The sequence below is a fragment of the Balaenoptera physalus genome (assembly GCF_965194825.1).
Source record: "Balaenoptera physalus genome assembly, chromosome: 2".
NCBI classification, from domain to species: Eukaryota; Metazoa; Chordata; class Mammalia; order Artiodactyla; family Balaenopteridae; genus Balaenoptera; species Balaenoptera physalus.
This window is the reverse complement of record NC_138883.1, coordinates 176,424,801-176,441,047: the sequence shown is the minus strand read 5'-3', so window position 1 is coordinate 176,441,047 and position 16,247 is coordinate 176,424,801. Positions and strand designations below refer to the sequence as shown.

General features: G+C 37.5%; 1 protein-coding gene and 1 long non-coding RNA gene across 3 annotated transcripts in view; both read right to left on the bottom strand.

Moving 5' to 3' along the window:
- Window positions 1-2,636: 2,636 nt before the first annotated feature.
- KIF5B (kinesin family member 5B) overlaps window positions 2,637-16,247 on the bottom strand; it is a 46,431-nt gene continuing 32,820 nt past the window's right edge. For both annotated transcript variants that reach the window (XM_082452770.1, XM_082452771.1), the window contains exons 17-26: window positions 16,021-16,138; window positions 15,414-15,479; window positions 15,212-15,317; window positions 14,348-14,449; window positions 13,288-13,348; window positions 13,106-13,177; window positions 12,853-12,957; window positions 11,758-11,974; window positions 11,100-11,213; window positions 2,637-5,097 (exon numbers count right to left, since the gene is read on the bottom strand). In XM_082452770.1, coding sequence (XP_082308896.1) covers window positions 5,081-5,097; window positions 11,100-11,213; window positions 11,758-11,974; window positions 12,853-12,957; window positions 13,106-13,177; window positions 13,288-13,348; window positions 14,348-14,449; window positions 15,212-15,317; window positions 15,414-15,479; window positions 16,021-16,138 — 978 coding nt within the window. In that variant the 3' untranslated portion in view covers window positions 2,637-5,080. The remainder of the gene's footprint in view (window positions 5,098-11,099; window positions 11,214-11,757; window positions 11,975-12,852; window positions 12,958-13,105; window positions 13,178-13,287; window positions 13,349-14,347; window positions 14,450-15,211; window positions 15,318-15,413; window positions 15,480-16,020; window positions 16,139-16,247) is intronic.
- Window positions 10,220-11,103, bottom strand: LOC309656470. Its single transcript, XR_014261390.1, has 2 exons — window positions 10,976-11,103; window positions 10,220-10,850 (listed from the first exon to the last, which is right to left on the bottom strand). It is a non-coding gene; the product is annotated as an uncharacterized lncRNA (long non-coding RNA).

Below are 16,247 nucleotides of genomic sequence, written 5' to 3'. Positions count from 1 at the left end.
CAATTTTCTGTGTCTTTATCTAGAAGCTATGTATAGAGTGTATTCAGATTCCGAATTTTCTGAGATTTGTCATTTCCTTACAAACCGTGCATGTTTTTAGTTGTTTTTTAATACATAACAAAAAGTAAAAAAGATATACTAGGGAAGGTAATTATATTAGCACTTTAATATCCATGCTTTTCAAGGTGGAAGTGAAAGGTATTAAATTTAGTATTAGTTTTTAAAAATGTTTTGTTCCCCTTTCACAGTTCCACTTTCCTCCATATTATTATTATTATTTTCTGTTCTGATCCTGTCATCGTAAAGGCTTTCTTCACATGCTTCGTGACCCTCGGCTCTCTGTACATCTTTAAGGTGGGGACACGACGACGCTGACTGGAAGCAATTGGTTCATAGGAGAAGGACTGTTGACTGTGGCATTTCTGAAACTGTGCTTCTTTGGCTACTCCTTGTAACAGCTGTCAAACTTTTCACCGAAGTCTTCTCATCTCCTGGCTGGAAACCATAAGCCTGGTTGCCAGCATTCAGGTAACCAAGCAATGGAAAAAGGTTGGGGCTCTAAGTATTCTGACTACAAACGTTCATATTACCCTCTGTATCAGGCCAGGTCAGAGGGGATTAGCTATAAATGGGTACAGAGAACTTTCAAGAATAGTCTAGGGCTAAGGGGAGACCCAGGGAAGGAACAGACTTGGAAGGGGCTCCCTCCCCATGTCTGGGGTTCAGGTCTCATTGCAAAGGCATGGCTGCAGCCCACTGGATGGTGGAGAAGCTTGCTAGGTTTCCCAGGCTAGAGCTGGTCCAGTCACCAGGTGAGCGGGAAGCATCCCTCTGGGGTGCGGGCAGGCCAGGTCGAGACCCTGGCTGGGACTGGGGGGGAGGAAACACCTCACTGGATCCTAGTGGGCCAAGGCTGCCCTTCCCCCGCCCGCCACCATAGATCAGGTGGGCAGGAAACTCCTCTCTGAGGCTGAAGGGCAGGCTCGCAAAGGAAGGCCACCTGCTGCTGAAGGGGTGGCCATGTGGCCCGGGCTCTTCGCTCACTAAGGGACCGTGTACGCCTGGTGCCCCCCACCTGCCCCCTTCACACCACTGACAACTGGATGGTATTAACAAGAGGCAAACCGAAGGAAAGAAAGGAGGAATGCTTAGAGGGTCCAGCTCACTGCCAGTGTCGGCAATCACATTAGTCTGCTCAGGCCAATGAAAGCAAGCACCACAGACTAGGCGAGGCAATAGAAATGGATGGTCTCACAGTTCTGGAAGCTACAAGCCCCAAACCAGGGTGTTGGCAGGGTTGGCTCCTTCAGAGGGCTACGAAGGGAGGACTGTTTCAGTCTCTCCATGGCTTGTAGATGGCCATCTTCTCCCTGTGTCTCCCTCCACGCATCTGTCAAATTCCTCTTTTATAATGTCACAAGTCACATTGCCAAGAGCCACCCTGATGACCTTTAACTTGATTACGCCTGAAAAGACCCTATCTCCAAGGAAGGTCACATTCTTGAGGACTGGGACTTTAACATAGGAAGTTTGAGGGTATACAGTTCAACCCCTAACAGCGACGAAGGGTAGCTCTGGCAACGAGGGAATACACTGCTAACTGGCACGCTCCTTGTTTTCAGCGCGTCCCCCCACCCTCAACTGCTGCCAGCGTCTGCATCTGGAGACGCTCTATTTCAGCCTTTCTGGGGAAGAAACAGGCTCACGCTGGGATGTCAGAGAGGCAGTGGCAAGCCATGTGGCGCTGAAGAAGGGACCTGCGGGCCAGACGGAAAGGTCTAGACAGACTTCCAAATAGTCCGATTTCAGCCTCCTCCCAGAGGTACGGAGGTCACATTCATGACCATTTAGAGGTGCTCTGGGGGGTACCGAGTTGCTCCCCGGCGTTCCCCACTGCTGGTTGAGTCAGGTGTCTGCTGAGTTTTGCTCTCCGGCTTGTGGTCTCCTCTGTTGCTCTTTGTGGCTTGATGCCTTATAAATTAGTAAATAAACCTTTTATTTCAGAATAATTTTAACTTACAGAAAAGTAGTCAAGGTAATAGTCTCCCTCATACTCTTCCTCCTAATGTACCATCTCACATCACCACTGCACCTTCGTCAAAACTAAGAAATTAACTGGCACATTACTGCTAACAGATTTCACCAGTTTTCCCCGACGTCCTTCTACCGTTCCAGGGTCCAACCCAGGACACCGCCCTGCGTCACTGTGTCCGGCTGTCAAGTCTCCCAAGTCTCCTCAGACTTATCTTCCTGGTTTTCCACGACCTTTACACTTTGGAAGAGTACTGGTCAGGCATTTGGTAGAATGTCCCTCTATTTGGTTAGTCTGATGTTTTTCTCATGATCAGACTGGGGTTAAGTTTTGGGGGAAGAATAACACGGCGAAGTGTCCTCATCACGTATCAGGCTACACTAACGTAAAATAACATAAGTGAGACTGATGGTTCATCTCTAGCTCTTAATTCTTCAGCCTACATATTTAATACTTGATGTCCAAAGCATATGCAATACATTAGGAGACAAAATACACGTGAATATAATGACATATTAGTCACTTCTGTCAAGAAAGAAGGCCACTTGGTCATGTAAAATCAACCTAATACGTCACTGAATTGAGTTTTAAGAAAGTCATCACATTTCAAAACATTTTTTCCTCTTTATTTAAACATAGAAGACATTTACAGCATGCAGGTTAACTAAAATTATATGGTGCCTTCCCAAATCAATTATCTTCGAATGTATCTTCCAGCACTGAAACGAAACCAACACATTCCACAGGTGGACTCGGACTCTTTTCTATCACCTCCTGTCACATTGAGAGTTACGCACAGTAGTTCTCTTAAATTAGGCAAATAATTTAATTGATCACCATGAATAAATATTACTTTTATTTCACTTAGTTTCTGTTCTGAACCATTTATCAATACCATTCAGAAGAACATTAATATAGTCAGTCAAAAAAAAGACACTGCAAATTGAAATAAGTGTCAATGTTCCAGATGATCAGAAATTTTCATTCATAAGAGTAAATGCTGTGTTTAATGACCTACCATAGCAAAAGCAGTTCAGTGAAAACAAATTTAGGAAATTCTCTGTACATTTTGTGAAAGTTTGAAATTATAAATAGAAAAGAACCATTAAGATATTTTAAAAACCCTAGCATTGTATACTCTGAACCACATGCTAGTTACAATTCATTGTTTGTTACACAGCACCAATACCATGATGTATCTTATAAGAATGACACTACCATATTCAGACAAAAGAGAGAAAAAAAATTCTGCTTCATTTAACAATATTGCCCAAAAAAGCAAGCTTTCGTTTGAAAACAAAATACAAATGTCTATGTGAATGCAGCCAAACATTTCTCCATTTAGAAAACTATCATCACAAATAGGCGGTAGCACTTATTTTTAGTGAACTGCACTGCTTCAATCTTGCTGCTCTACAAGGTTTCATCTCAATTTTTGGAGTGTTTCTTTTGATCATTCCTAAAAACAATACAATCATTTTTAAGGTTGCAGATCATAACAGCAAGGATTTTTGACTGTTAAAAAAATAAATTTATCTTTTAAATCAAAACTATTATAAAAGTGGAAATTGCAACAGTTAAGGAAATAGAAAAATATGCCAATTATGATCTGAGTCTTCTGACTACGGCTCCAAATTTAATACAAACATCTGTATATAAAACTTTTTCGAAAAGTTAATTCTGCCACCCAGATCCTAACACAGAACTTTCCAACTTTCTCTTCTGAGTAACCTTAAATCCCCATTCTCTGCAAATTTCTGCTAACACAGTTGCAGTTACCCACCCCCAAATGATGAAGCAAATATTGAAATCTCTTTCCCTGTTACTTTTATAGCTTCTAAAACAAACTGCTGACTTAGTTTAATCATCTGAGGAAGAAGAACAGGTACACTTAACAACAAAATTACCAGCTACCGCCAACAAAATAATTTATTTGAGGATTGTTAGTGACTTGCAAATAATTTACTACTTCTAGACTAAACAAGAAATAAATTATAGTGTATGACTTAGTGTACCAGGTAAAAAACCTCAGGGATTTCAGACCAAAATTTAACCTATGTATTTATAAGTTTACCATATATTTGTCTTGTCCTTCCACATTTTTTCTCAATTTCCATAGGCTATAAATTTAGATCAACCAATACAGTACTAACAATATAAAATTATGCTTAATCCTATAGTATCTTAGTTCACTTCACTATATTAAGATGACAAATCATTATCCGTCCAATTCTTATATTAATTAGTGGGCTCACCAAAACAAAGCAGGGTGTTTTCATTCCACCAATCTATGTGGATTAAAGCACTGGGAAGAACAGAAATAAATTCCTTTTCCAAACTCTCCTTCTTAAACAAAAGCAAAAGATTTGCTTTTGATATTGTAAAGTATTTCTATTCAAGATAATTCAACAACAGTCATTTCATGAGATAATTAAGTAGCCTTGCTCAGTCTCAAATGTCTAGTTAGGCAGTTTTAAAGGTTACAGTGCTCAAAGAGTAGTTTTCAGAAGCAAACTTCAGAGATGATACAGATAATTTTTAACTCCGAAGTCATTTCAAGGGATTTTAAAGTACAGTACTGACCTGATATAATTTGTGGGCATGTAGTGTTATATAAGTGGTAAAATTTAAGACATTTAATCTAAAGGTTCCATTTCCCCTAAAATATTGTTTTAGTAAGAAAAGAAAAACAACAAGCAGTAGCAGCTAGGTAACTTAAACTGAGATTAAAAAATAAACAAAAAAAAAACAAGTACAAAAAGCACAGTCCTGTATGACACAGTTAGGTTGGCACAGTGAAGACTAAATTTAAGACATGAAAGACAAATTGTGTAATAAATAGGGCCACAGTTGTAAACTGTCGTTTTTCCCTTCTAAGACACCAAAATTGCACTCTAGTTGTGTTGGGAAGCAGCAGAGTTTACGAGAAGAGAGGGCAGGAAACAGCTGTACAGGCCAGGTACAATTTATACACTAAAAAAAGGTTATAATTCTAAAGTTCCCAAGGGATACAGGCTATAGTCATTGATATAATGTCCTCTTCATACTTCAATTACTTTTAACACCTGAAGATGGAAGAAAGCACAGAGAAAAATATTTTTATTTATACAAAACTTGTGTTTGAGATAATCATGAAAAGAATTAAATAAAATATACCAATGAGTTTAAAAACATTTAGCCAACAGCTTCGACCACTCTCCCCAAAACAGAAAAGATGGCAACATTAAATGATTGAATTTCTTTTCCTTTTATATGCCTCCGAAGCAGAGCCATTTAGGGACAGTACAATATTGAAAGGAGGTCACCCTGCATGTTTTTACTCCCCGCAAGAGCTATGAGTGAGTGGATGTATAAGTTAGATTTTTTTTAAAAAGAAAAAGATGATTAATAAAATGGCAGCCAGTAGACAGTGGCAGTGACATTAAGCCAAGGACCACTAACTAACTAGCAATGTTACATACATGGTAGCTGTAAGAAACAAAAAGGGGTGGGGGAGGGATAAGCAAGAGGTACATGTGGTGGGGAAAGTGACAGTGAAATAAACAATCCCAGGGACTTCCCTGGTGGTCCAGTGGTTAGGACTTGGCGCTTTCATCGCTGTGCCCTGGGTTCAATCCCTGGTCTGGGAACTAAGCAGCTGCAAGCCGAGCGGGTGTGGCCAATAAAAGAAAAGAAAAGAAAAGAAACAATCCCAGCAGCAGGTGTTACCTAGAGGCACCCTTGTGTTCAGCTGCTATTTACCTCTGTGTTTATTAGAAAACCTCCACCTGTCCGAAGCATTACGCAGTCAGAAGAACCAGCCATGTAAAGCTGGGTGCTGAAAGTATCAGCGTCATTCATACATTGCCATCTTTTCCCAAAATAAACCCAGTGTTGTGAAACGTTGTTCTTAATAATTAAATAATTTTAAAATCTCTACAAAGTATCTAATTTTTTCAACAAGTTATCACTTATGTAGACCATATACTCCTCAATCATGGCTTAAGATTGATCGATGCAAGACTTTAAAAAATAATAACCATTATCCTTTGGACCAGCAACGAAACAAACCTGTAGGTGGCTATACTTTTATAGTTACTTCAAGTCTTTGAAAACCTGGGTTAGCTAGCTTAGCCATCTCCCTCATGTGCTTAAGTGCTGTCATTACACTGCGATCAGCATTCTACTCTCAAGCTAAAACCTAGCTATATTTAACAAAGGCCACGGACTATCCTCTCTGCAAACGAGATAGGAATTCAAAGTTCACATGTGAATTTTAACGTGAGGACAATATCCAAAACGGATAAACTTTTACCTGTATTTATAATTATCCTTTGAAAATTCTTTTGCCCACCTCCACTTCCAGAAAAGGCAGCTTGCATCTACTCAGCACCCGTGCTGTACTAGGTAATGACATCTTAACTTGCGTAATTCTCAAGAATGACTTTCATTTTATTAGTAAAGGGGCTCAACAAGTTATTAATCCAAAGGGGGAAAAACAGAGGCCATCTCTTAATTGGCAGGAAAACTCCTGTCATGTCTGCTGATGTGACACAATATTAAACACGTATCACCCACAGTGTAGTCTGTAAACATGTTTAAAAGAATCCAATAAATGCTTCTAATAAACAGGGAATAGAGGAACAAGGCAACTACATACAGAAACAACCGAACACATCCGAGAAGGCATATGCTCAAGGAAACTGGCCCAGTCTATTTAGTAAGTCAGTGTCATTAGAAAAGGGGGGGGTGTTACTCTAGATTACAAGAGACTTAAGGGAAATAACCTCATGTAAACATCAGTCCTGGATTATTCCCTGGTGTAGACAGGACCAGCTGTAGAAGACTTAACCACAAATAAATAATTAGAAAAATCTGAATATGGATTGGTATAATATTAAAAATATTTTGTCAAGTGTGATAATGTTATTGTGGTATGTAGAAAAATGTTTTATTTCAGAGATACATTAAATAGGTCATAAATCTGTAATTTACTTTTACACTTAAGAATTTTTTAAGAATTTTTAAAGGAGTCAAAACGAGACAAATTAACTGTTAAAAAGTAACTTGCTCAAACTCATAAAAGTAGAAAAATCAGGATGCAAACTTAGATGGGACTCCAATATCTGTACTCTTTTCACTGTATCAATCCTCTACCATGTGGACAAAAAACTGTATTAAATTTATGGAAATGTGATTCCTCCAGAATACTGCATAATTTTCCACTCAAACTGAGAGCCAATGTTATGCAAAAATGACAAAGTAAAGAGCAGGATTAAAATAAACTGACTTTAGTACTGTTAGAAACAAACCCAGTCATTTTTTACGGAGCTAGAACAAACCATCTTAAAATTTGTATGGAGACACAAAAGACCCCGAATAGCCAAAGCAGTCTTGAGGCAAAAAAATGGAGCTGGAGGAATCAGACTCCCTGACTTCAGACTATACTACAAAGCTACAGTAATCAAGACAATATGGTACTGGCACAAAAACAGAAACATAGATCAATGGAACAAGATAGAAAGCCCAGAGATTAACCCACGCACCTATGGTCAACTAATCTATGACAAAGGAGGCAAAGATATACAATGGAGAAAAGACAGTCTCTTCAATAAGTGGTGCTGGGAAAACTGGACAGCTACATGTAAAAGAATGAAATTAGAATACTCCCTAATACCATACACAAAAATAAACTCAAAATGGATTAGAGACCTAAATATAAGACTGGATACTATAAAACTCTTAGAGGAAAACATAGGAAGAACACTCTTTGACATAATTCACAGCAAGATCTTTTTTGATCCACCTCCTAGAGTAATGGAAATAAAAACAAAAATAAACAAGTGGGACCTAATGAAACTTCAAAGCTTTTGCACAGCAAAGGAAACCATAAACAAGACGAAAAGACAACCCTCAGAATGGGAGAACATATTTGCAAATGAATCAACGGACAAAGGATTAATCTCCAAAATATATAAACAGCTCATTCAGCTCAATATCAAAGAAACAAACACCCCAATCCAAAAATGGGCAGAAGACCTAAATAGACATTTCTCCAAAGAAGACATACAGACGGCCACGAAGCACATGAAAAGATGCTCAACATCACTAATTATTAGAGAAATGCAAATCAAAACTACAATGAGGTATCACCTCACTCCTGTTAGAATGGGCATCATCAGAAAATCTACAAACAACAAATGCTGCAGAGGGTGTGGAGAAAAGGGAACCCTCTTGCACTGTTGGTGGGAATGTAAACTGATACAGCCACTATGGAGAACAATATGGAGGTTCCTTAAAAAACTAAAAATAGAATTACCATATGACCCAGCAATCCCACTACTGGGCATATACCCAGAGAAAACCGTAATTCAAAAAGACACATGCACCCGAACGTTCATTGCAGCACTATTTACAATAGCCAGGTCATGGAAGCAACCTAAATGCCCATCAACAGACGAATGGATAAAGAAGATGTGGTACATATATACAATGGAATATTACTCAGCCATAAAAAGGAACGAAATTGAGTCATTTGTTGAGACGTGGATGGATCTAGAGACTGTCATACAGAGTGAAGTAAGTCAGAAAAACAAATATCATATATTAATGCATGTATGTGGAACCTAGAAAAATGGTACAGATGAGCCAGTTTGCAGGGCAGAAGTTGAGACACAGATGTAGAGAATGGACATATGGACACCAAGGGGGGAAAACTGCGGTGAGGTGGGGATGGTGGTGTGCTGAATTGGGCGATTGGGATTGACATGTATACACTGATGTGTATAAAATTGATGCCTAATAAGAACCTGCAGTATAAAAAAACAAACAAAACAACTAATACTAAACTTTCACTGGGTTATTTGTATGGAAATATGTTAATATAAATTTTCAGACATTACATGAAATTTCTAAAAATCTTATATTTGTATTTGTATGGAAATATGTATGGAAATATGTTAATATAAATGTTTCAGACATTACATGAAATTTCTAAAAATCTTATATGTTCTGGTATAATGTTATAAGTAATAATCCTAGTTATTACTTTAAAATGTATATCTCAGAAATAACTAATTTTCTTGTCAACTGCATTATTATGAACTTTCATCAAATCTTTTACCGTGGTCATTTTTAAGTCTTTTGTCATTTACAGACAGTTCTGGGTGTACTCTGATGATTTTGCAAATATGTTCCTATAAAAGGGTTTCATCTTCAAGAAATTCATGGAAAAGACTCTGACAAGTACAGGTTTCTGGTAACTGACTGTACTGCTGAACTGAATGAATAAGCATTTTCAGAACTCTGATGAAAAACTGATGAACTCATAAAAGTGCTAACAAAAGATCAAGATAAAAAAAACAATTAATTACATGGGACTGAGTGAACTGATGAGGATGAGTATAATTTTTGTGACTTTCTGTCTGAATTTAAAAAAAAAAAAAATCCCACAAGGACTCAGAGGCAAAGAATATACAAATCAATTCTCACTGCAAAGTAAAGGAGCTGTTACAGTAGAGGATTACTGGACTGAATGTCAATATTATGACATAGTATGAGGGTGTTTCATGTTTGGTAATTGCAATCATTGTTGCTTTTGTTGTGGTCATCCATGTACAATGCTTGGTGTCAGTCTATTTATCTCTTGTAAAAATAAAATACAGTGTGTGTGTGTGAAAAAAAAAATAAATAAAGCACATGAAAAGCGAAAAAAAAAATTAAAATTAAAATAAATAAATAAATAAATAAACTGACTTTAGTACTGTTAGAAACAAACCCAGTCACTATCTCAAAGTTATCTACTGCTTTTAGTTTCCAAACCACCTACACACTTGGGATTTGCTGAAGAATTTAATCTGAATTCCTGTCATATGATAAAATATTAGGCAGCTATAATCAGTCATGCTGTATAAGAAAATGTTCAGAATATATTGGCAAGTTAAAAAAAGCTGGCTACAAAGTAGCATATATAGAATAGCGTAGTATGTTGGTAGTATGTTATATTAGAATGTTTATTAGACACTTTAAACTTTCTAATTTAAAAGTTATAATATGTAAAGAAAGCTCCAGAAGCATATATACAATATATTGGGTGGTGTCTCTGGATGACATTTATCTTCTGATAATTATTTTTTTGATAATTCTTCATCCCCCTACAGGGAACAGATATTACTTGTATTTAGAAAGAAACAAACAAGAACTCATAAATCAGTTAGAAAAACCACTCACAACAGGTAAATGGGAAAGGACACAGAAATAATTCATAAAAAAATACGTATATAAATGGGCCAATAAATATACGAAAAAATCCAAATTCATTAATAAATCAATGAGACGCTTATTTTAGCCTATTAAATTAGAAACTTAAAAACTATTAATACTCAGTACTGGCAAAGATGCAACAAAATGCACAGTGTCCTTGGCTAAATACAATTTGGTGCAGTCTTTCTGAAGAGCAGTGTGTTAGTATGTGTAAAGAGTCTTAAAAATGTTCATTTTCTCATAATTCCACTTATGGGAATCTTCTAGAAATAATCTGAAAGTGAGGAGGTATAAAAAGATGTTTCATGCTTCAAATTTCATACACGGAAATTTCAATTTTGGAAAATTTCAAGTATGGAAAAACTGACATAATTAAATGTCCAGTAAAATAGTTATAAACCATGGTATATTCATTAGACAATACCCAGAGCTTTTAAAAATGACCCAATATTACGTTAAGAACAATAGGAGCACAAATTTGAATATACATATAGTATGATCTGAACTATGAAAGAACTAGATGAAACCATGCTAAGTTACTTTTATAATCACATACATTAAAAAGAAATCATCGGGACTTCCCTGGTGGTCCAGTGGTTAAGACTCTGCGCTTCCACTGCAGGTGGTGCAGGTTCAGTCCCTGGTTGGGGAACTAAGATCCCACATGCCACATGGCCAAAAAAAAAAAAAAAATCATAACACTACTGTGAGAATCCAAAACACTGTTTAGCCACCAATGGCTGAACATCTCCACGGACAGCTGTGACTCTGAAGCCAGACAGAGAGCACAAACCCGAGGGTGCCACGTGAAGCCACGCCTGCTCACCTCCTCCGCCGCGCACGGCCGGCGGGCCGTTCTGCACAGATGCACCTCCCCCACGAACTGCGCTGGGATGAGCTGGAGAAGCTGCTGGATGCTGCCCAGGACGAATAGGTTTAGCTGGGATGAGAAACAAACACTGACTTCAGAACAAATAACACACGACCCCAAGGACTTGTTAAGTCTCTTTTCTTATTTACAACAAATTCCCAAATGTCTTGTTTTTCTTTGCCTTCTTGTTTCTCAGCGAATCCCTCTATCTCTCTTTTTCTTTTCAGTTACACCCTTTTCTCCAGGACCTATACAATCCTTAGCCTCTTAAAAACCTTATTCCTGCATCAATGCCTAGCAATTAAAGCGTGAAATACCGTGCACGACATTTTCTTGCAAGTCTCTTCATGCTTTCATAACATCGCTCTACACAGTTGCTCCTACACCTGACCAGTCCTGCTTGTCTAGTTCTGATTTATCTCCTTGTCCTGTTAATTAAGGTGGCTATTCCTCAATGCTCTGCATTCCCAACAATGCCACTCTTTGGTAAATTAGAAAATACAGACAAAAACCACCGTGACATCCCATAACAAATCAATCAGATTATGTTCTCAAGTAAATAAAAACATTCAAACCAAAGCAAGGTTTAAAGGTTTTATTGTGTCCTACTAACCAATTTGTGCAGAATGCCCTCTTCTGGCCATATTCTTTGACCTGACTGCTTCCTTTATACGATCTACTTCCTGCTGATAGCGTTTGCGATCACGAGATGCATTTTCTTTGGCCTCTTTCAGCGCTGTCTCCAAAGCTTTCACTCTCTCAGCTGTAGCTCTGAGTCGCTTTTCCAGCTTAGGAAGCTCACAGCGAAGATCTGCGTTATCACGTACCAGCTAAAGGTATATAGGAAAAATAAGGATTCTGGCTTTAACGATGATTTGAAAAAACAGAAACATTTCATAATTTCTCTTGAAAGAAAAACTACATTTTATATTAAGGTTTTCCCACTTAGCTAATTTAAATAATTTAGACAGCAACAAAGAATACATATACCCATAAATATCATCCTCACACATGTTTCTCCCCAAAATATAATTTCACTCAATGCTGGGGGAATGGGGAGACTGTTCTTTCTCCCTATGACAATAATATGCTACAGCACAGTGTTAGGTCTCCTCATTAAGATACTGATCTGGTGGAAACAAATATCTTTTTAGATACAGCAAGACCCAGAAGTACACATAAACTTGGCAAGTCCAAACATCAGGTTTCTAGTAACAAAGACATACAACAATAAAGTATGCCAAGAAACTTAAAAAGTAAGTAACTGAATCAAATATCAAGCCTTAATAAAAAATAAGCAAAAAACCCCACAGTAAGCATTATTTAAAAAAAAAATACAAACTGCCTCATTATTATAGTATTTCAGACTCCAGGGCATTAAATGTATAAACACCAAAAAAAAAAGGGGGGGGCGGTATTTTAACTCAAAGACTTGTCTACCAGAGATTTTAAAATGACCATGAATAAATTAAGAAAACTAACAGACCTGAAACCCTACAAAGAAAACAACACATGTTTTCATTGACCTCTTGCTAAAGGCTGTTAGGAATATTAACGCCCATAAAAACTGCTAGTTGTTTGTTTATACAATTGCGTGATAAAATAATGGAATGGCTCAGGGTATGAAAATCCTTAGGACTCTCAAGACTCAAATACTTGCCACTCTTCAGATTTTATTGCAGCGAACACAAAATATTCTCCTTGTTACCTGTTTGTGGACTTTGGTGAGTTGTTCAAGATTATTCTCAAGAAAGGAGATTTTTTGCTTCTGAGCGGCACTGCCTCCGGTGTCATCCGAATCAACCTCGGCGCTCTAGAGAAGATGGGCAAGTGTTATGAGACCAAATAAGGGCGACGCTTACCCCCCCACTCTTATGACAGTGTGAGGCTACTCCACTCAGAATGCAATTAGACACAGTAAGCACCACTATATAAACACCGACCCAGTATTATTTTATTACCTTTTTAACCCTGGTGGCCAGGTCCTGAACAAAGAGCTTCCGCAGGTTGTGTAACGTCTGAAGTTCCTTCGCCTTGAATTAAGAAAGCAGTATTTTTAGAGGTAGGTCTTCAAACTGAGTATAACCAGGGGAAGAACCCATTAAAGATTCCCCAATCCTATTTATATCCAAGTTTTTCTTACCACCGTCTCTTCCAAACCCTTCAGGTCTTGTCTCGCTTGTTCTCGTCTATCTTGCATAACCCTAAACAGTGGAAGAATATACAAATACACTTTCAACTCTGAGTCCATAAATTCTAGATTTATTTAGCAGAAATATTGAATCAAATATTTTTATCTGACAGGATCAATGCTTACATTCAAATAAGTAAAAGATCATCATAGTTTTAAAAAACAGCTTACCAGTGTTGTGTCTTTCAAAGAAATTTCTATATGCCTTGTAATTTTCTAAATCTATGGTTTATTAGAAAAAAACTGTCCTAATATAGCAATGGAAGCAATAAAAGAAAATGTGGCAGAATTCAAGGAATAAGGAGTGGTTCTTTTTATATTTTAAGAATATGCATTATCATATAGCATACTGATCTTTATCCAAAATAATTCTGATTAACTGAAAATTAGAGATTATAAATTATTGCAGACTAAAACATTTTATGCATTTTAAGTTAACATTACTCTAAACAAAATTATGGCTGAGATTCAGTAGAATTATTAAAAAATCAACTCTGAGCTGGTCCTGTTGGTGTGCCCATCCTAACCAACTGTTCCTTTATAAATTGTCTCTGATAAATTCAAGGTACGTGAAAGTTATAATCGTGAGTTTTCTACCTGCTCAGATTACAGAAAACTGTGTGTTGACTATACTTTTAGTCAGTAAATCAAAAACAATAAATGGCAAAAACCTCTGTTCAAAAGGCAAGGCTAAAACAATAATGTTCTTTTATTTACGCAAGATCAAATCTGACAAAAATTCAGTTTTTGTGGCAGATCCTGAAATCTTCTATATTACCAAATGTCATGTTTTAGGTGATAACCAGTGAAATATTAAGACCTGGCTTTCACTAAAGTACAAGAAAGTATTGCAAGTTTTTAGGTATAAATCAAACCAACTCAGAGGGTTTAAGAAAAACACCCTTTAGCCTACACGAAGTGAAAACTTTATCCACTGGATATTTCTGAGAGTAATGCCAGTAACTCTCTCGCTTAGCTTTTATTTTTATACTTGAATGAAGGGTCTACTCACGTAAGTTCCCGTAGCTTTCTGCTCTTGTCCTGCTCTGCGGCTTTCAGCTTCTCGTGCTCCGCTCTCAGGCGCCCCTGCTCCAATGCCATCTTCTGGTTCTGGCTGACAAAGTAAAAACCTCGCAGCGTCAACATCCCCATCTTCTGGAGGCTGCCATTAGAGCTTTCCAACTCTTCAATTCCATAGTCTCGCCATTCAAACACGGCAGGCCTCCTCTGTTAGGATGTGCCCCCCAGCAGCAGAAAGAAAGAGGGCTGGGCTACGTTCAGCCACACAGTACTTTTTATACTTTGGTTTGAAACCGTAACTTGATTCTGTATCTTTCATCGCCCTGAATTCTTGTCCCTAAATCCATTAACAATAAGCCCCATGTCCCAAACTTTGCCATCGTTTTTTGTTACTCTCCTCTGGTTCCTACTCAAATCATGATTTGGTCACAGATCTCAAATTTCTATAAATTCTGTGCTATACGCATACGGTTCTGGAAGTAGGAAAATGTGTCCCAGAAAAATGGAGACGACAACTCCTATTAAAACACACACTTCTAAAACCCACAATTTCCAATAAAGTTTTTCTCAGTTAAGAATATTTTTTAAAAGTTAAGGAAATGATTCGGAGGAGACAGTGGTATCTATTTGTAATAGTGGCTGAAGTTGGGAATTCTTTACTTTTTACTGAATATTTACATCAAAAGACCTAAGAACATTTTTCAATAATTTCCTATGGAACTTAGAAGTTCCACTCATAAATGAAAAGATTCTTTATTTTCAAGTCAAAAATTGTTTCAAAGAAAAATGCAGGTTTCTAATAAGGATATATTGTCCACCCGTAGTTTCTGCTATCTCAGAGGAAAAGCATACTTACTCCTGAAGATCAGTGATAAGTTTTTCTTTTGCCTCGACTTCATCTCTCAAACTACTAATTTGTTTTTGATGCGTTTCTCTGTGGCTTTGGATCTGCTGTTCAACAGCTTGCTAAAATTATTGGGGGGAAAGGATATTAAGTCAGATTACTCAAGATTAACAAGGATGAATTAAAACTGTGAGAATCCAATGCTACATCAAACTTGCCTTAACTTCATTTGCAGTCTGAACTTTATTCAAGTGCTCCTTCTCCATTTCATGCACTTTCTCTGTTTGGGTAGGGAGAGAAAACAGAAGAGAGGAAATGAGCCTTAGAGTTCTTGATATAAACCAAGGGGCAAATGGGTTTTATGAGGCTATGTTCCTTAACAGTACTTGACTTTAAATTATCCAAATGCCAAACGGTAAATCTTGCTCTCTACGCTCAAGACATACTGACTAGTAACCTTAGTTATAGTCTTTGTGTTGATATTATGGTTTCCTTTACTTTCTTTGCCGAATCCTGGAACAGATGGGTTAGCACATGGTAGGGAAATGAAACAGCTTTCCCCTGTGTCAGGACACACACACACACACACACACACACCACTTTATAACTTTGTGGGAAATTCCTAGACTGGTCACTTGACTATTCAAACACGATTTCAAAAATATGTTTCAAAGCCACATTAAAATGTGTTATTTGTTTACTATTCCAAGTTATCTGTATTCCTACCAATCTCTAACAGTGTGAATGCTGACTGCAATCATACTAAAGTCGGTAACAACTTACAATAGAGATGTAACTCATAAGTAACTGGAAGCGAGTACCTTGTGCTCGAAGCTGGACGAGTTCTTCACTGAGGGAATCCACAGACTCCTCCAGCTGTCTTTTCTTTTGCTCCACATTTTGAAGGTATTCAGTCAATGATCTGATTTTGGCTTCATGCTTTTGGGAAAAATATACTGATATGAAGTGGAATAAAATCTCTGACACATACTTTGTTGTTCAGAATATTTGAAAGTAAGCAAGTTTTATCGACATTATCTAAACATAT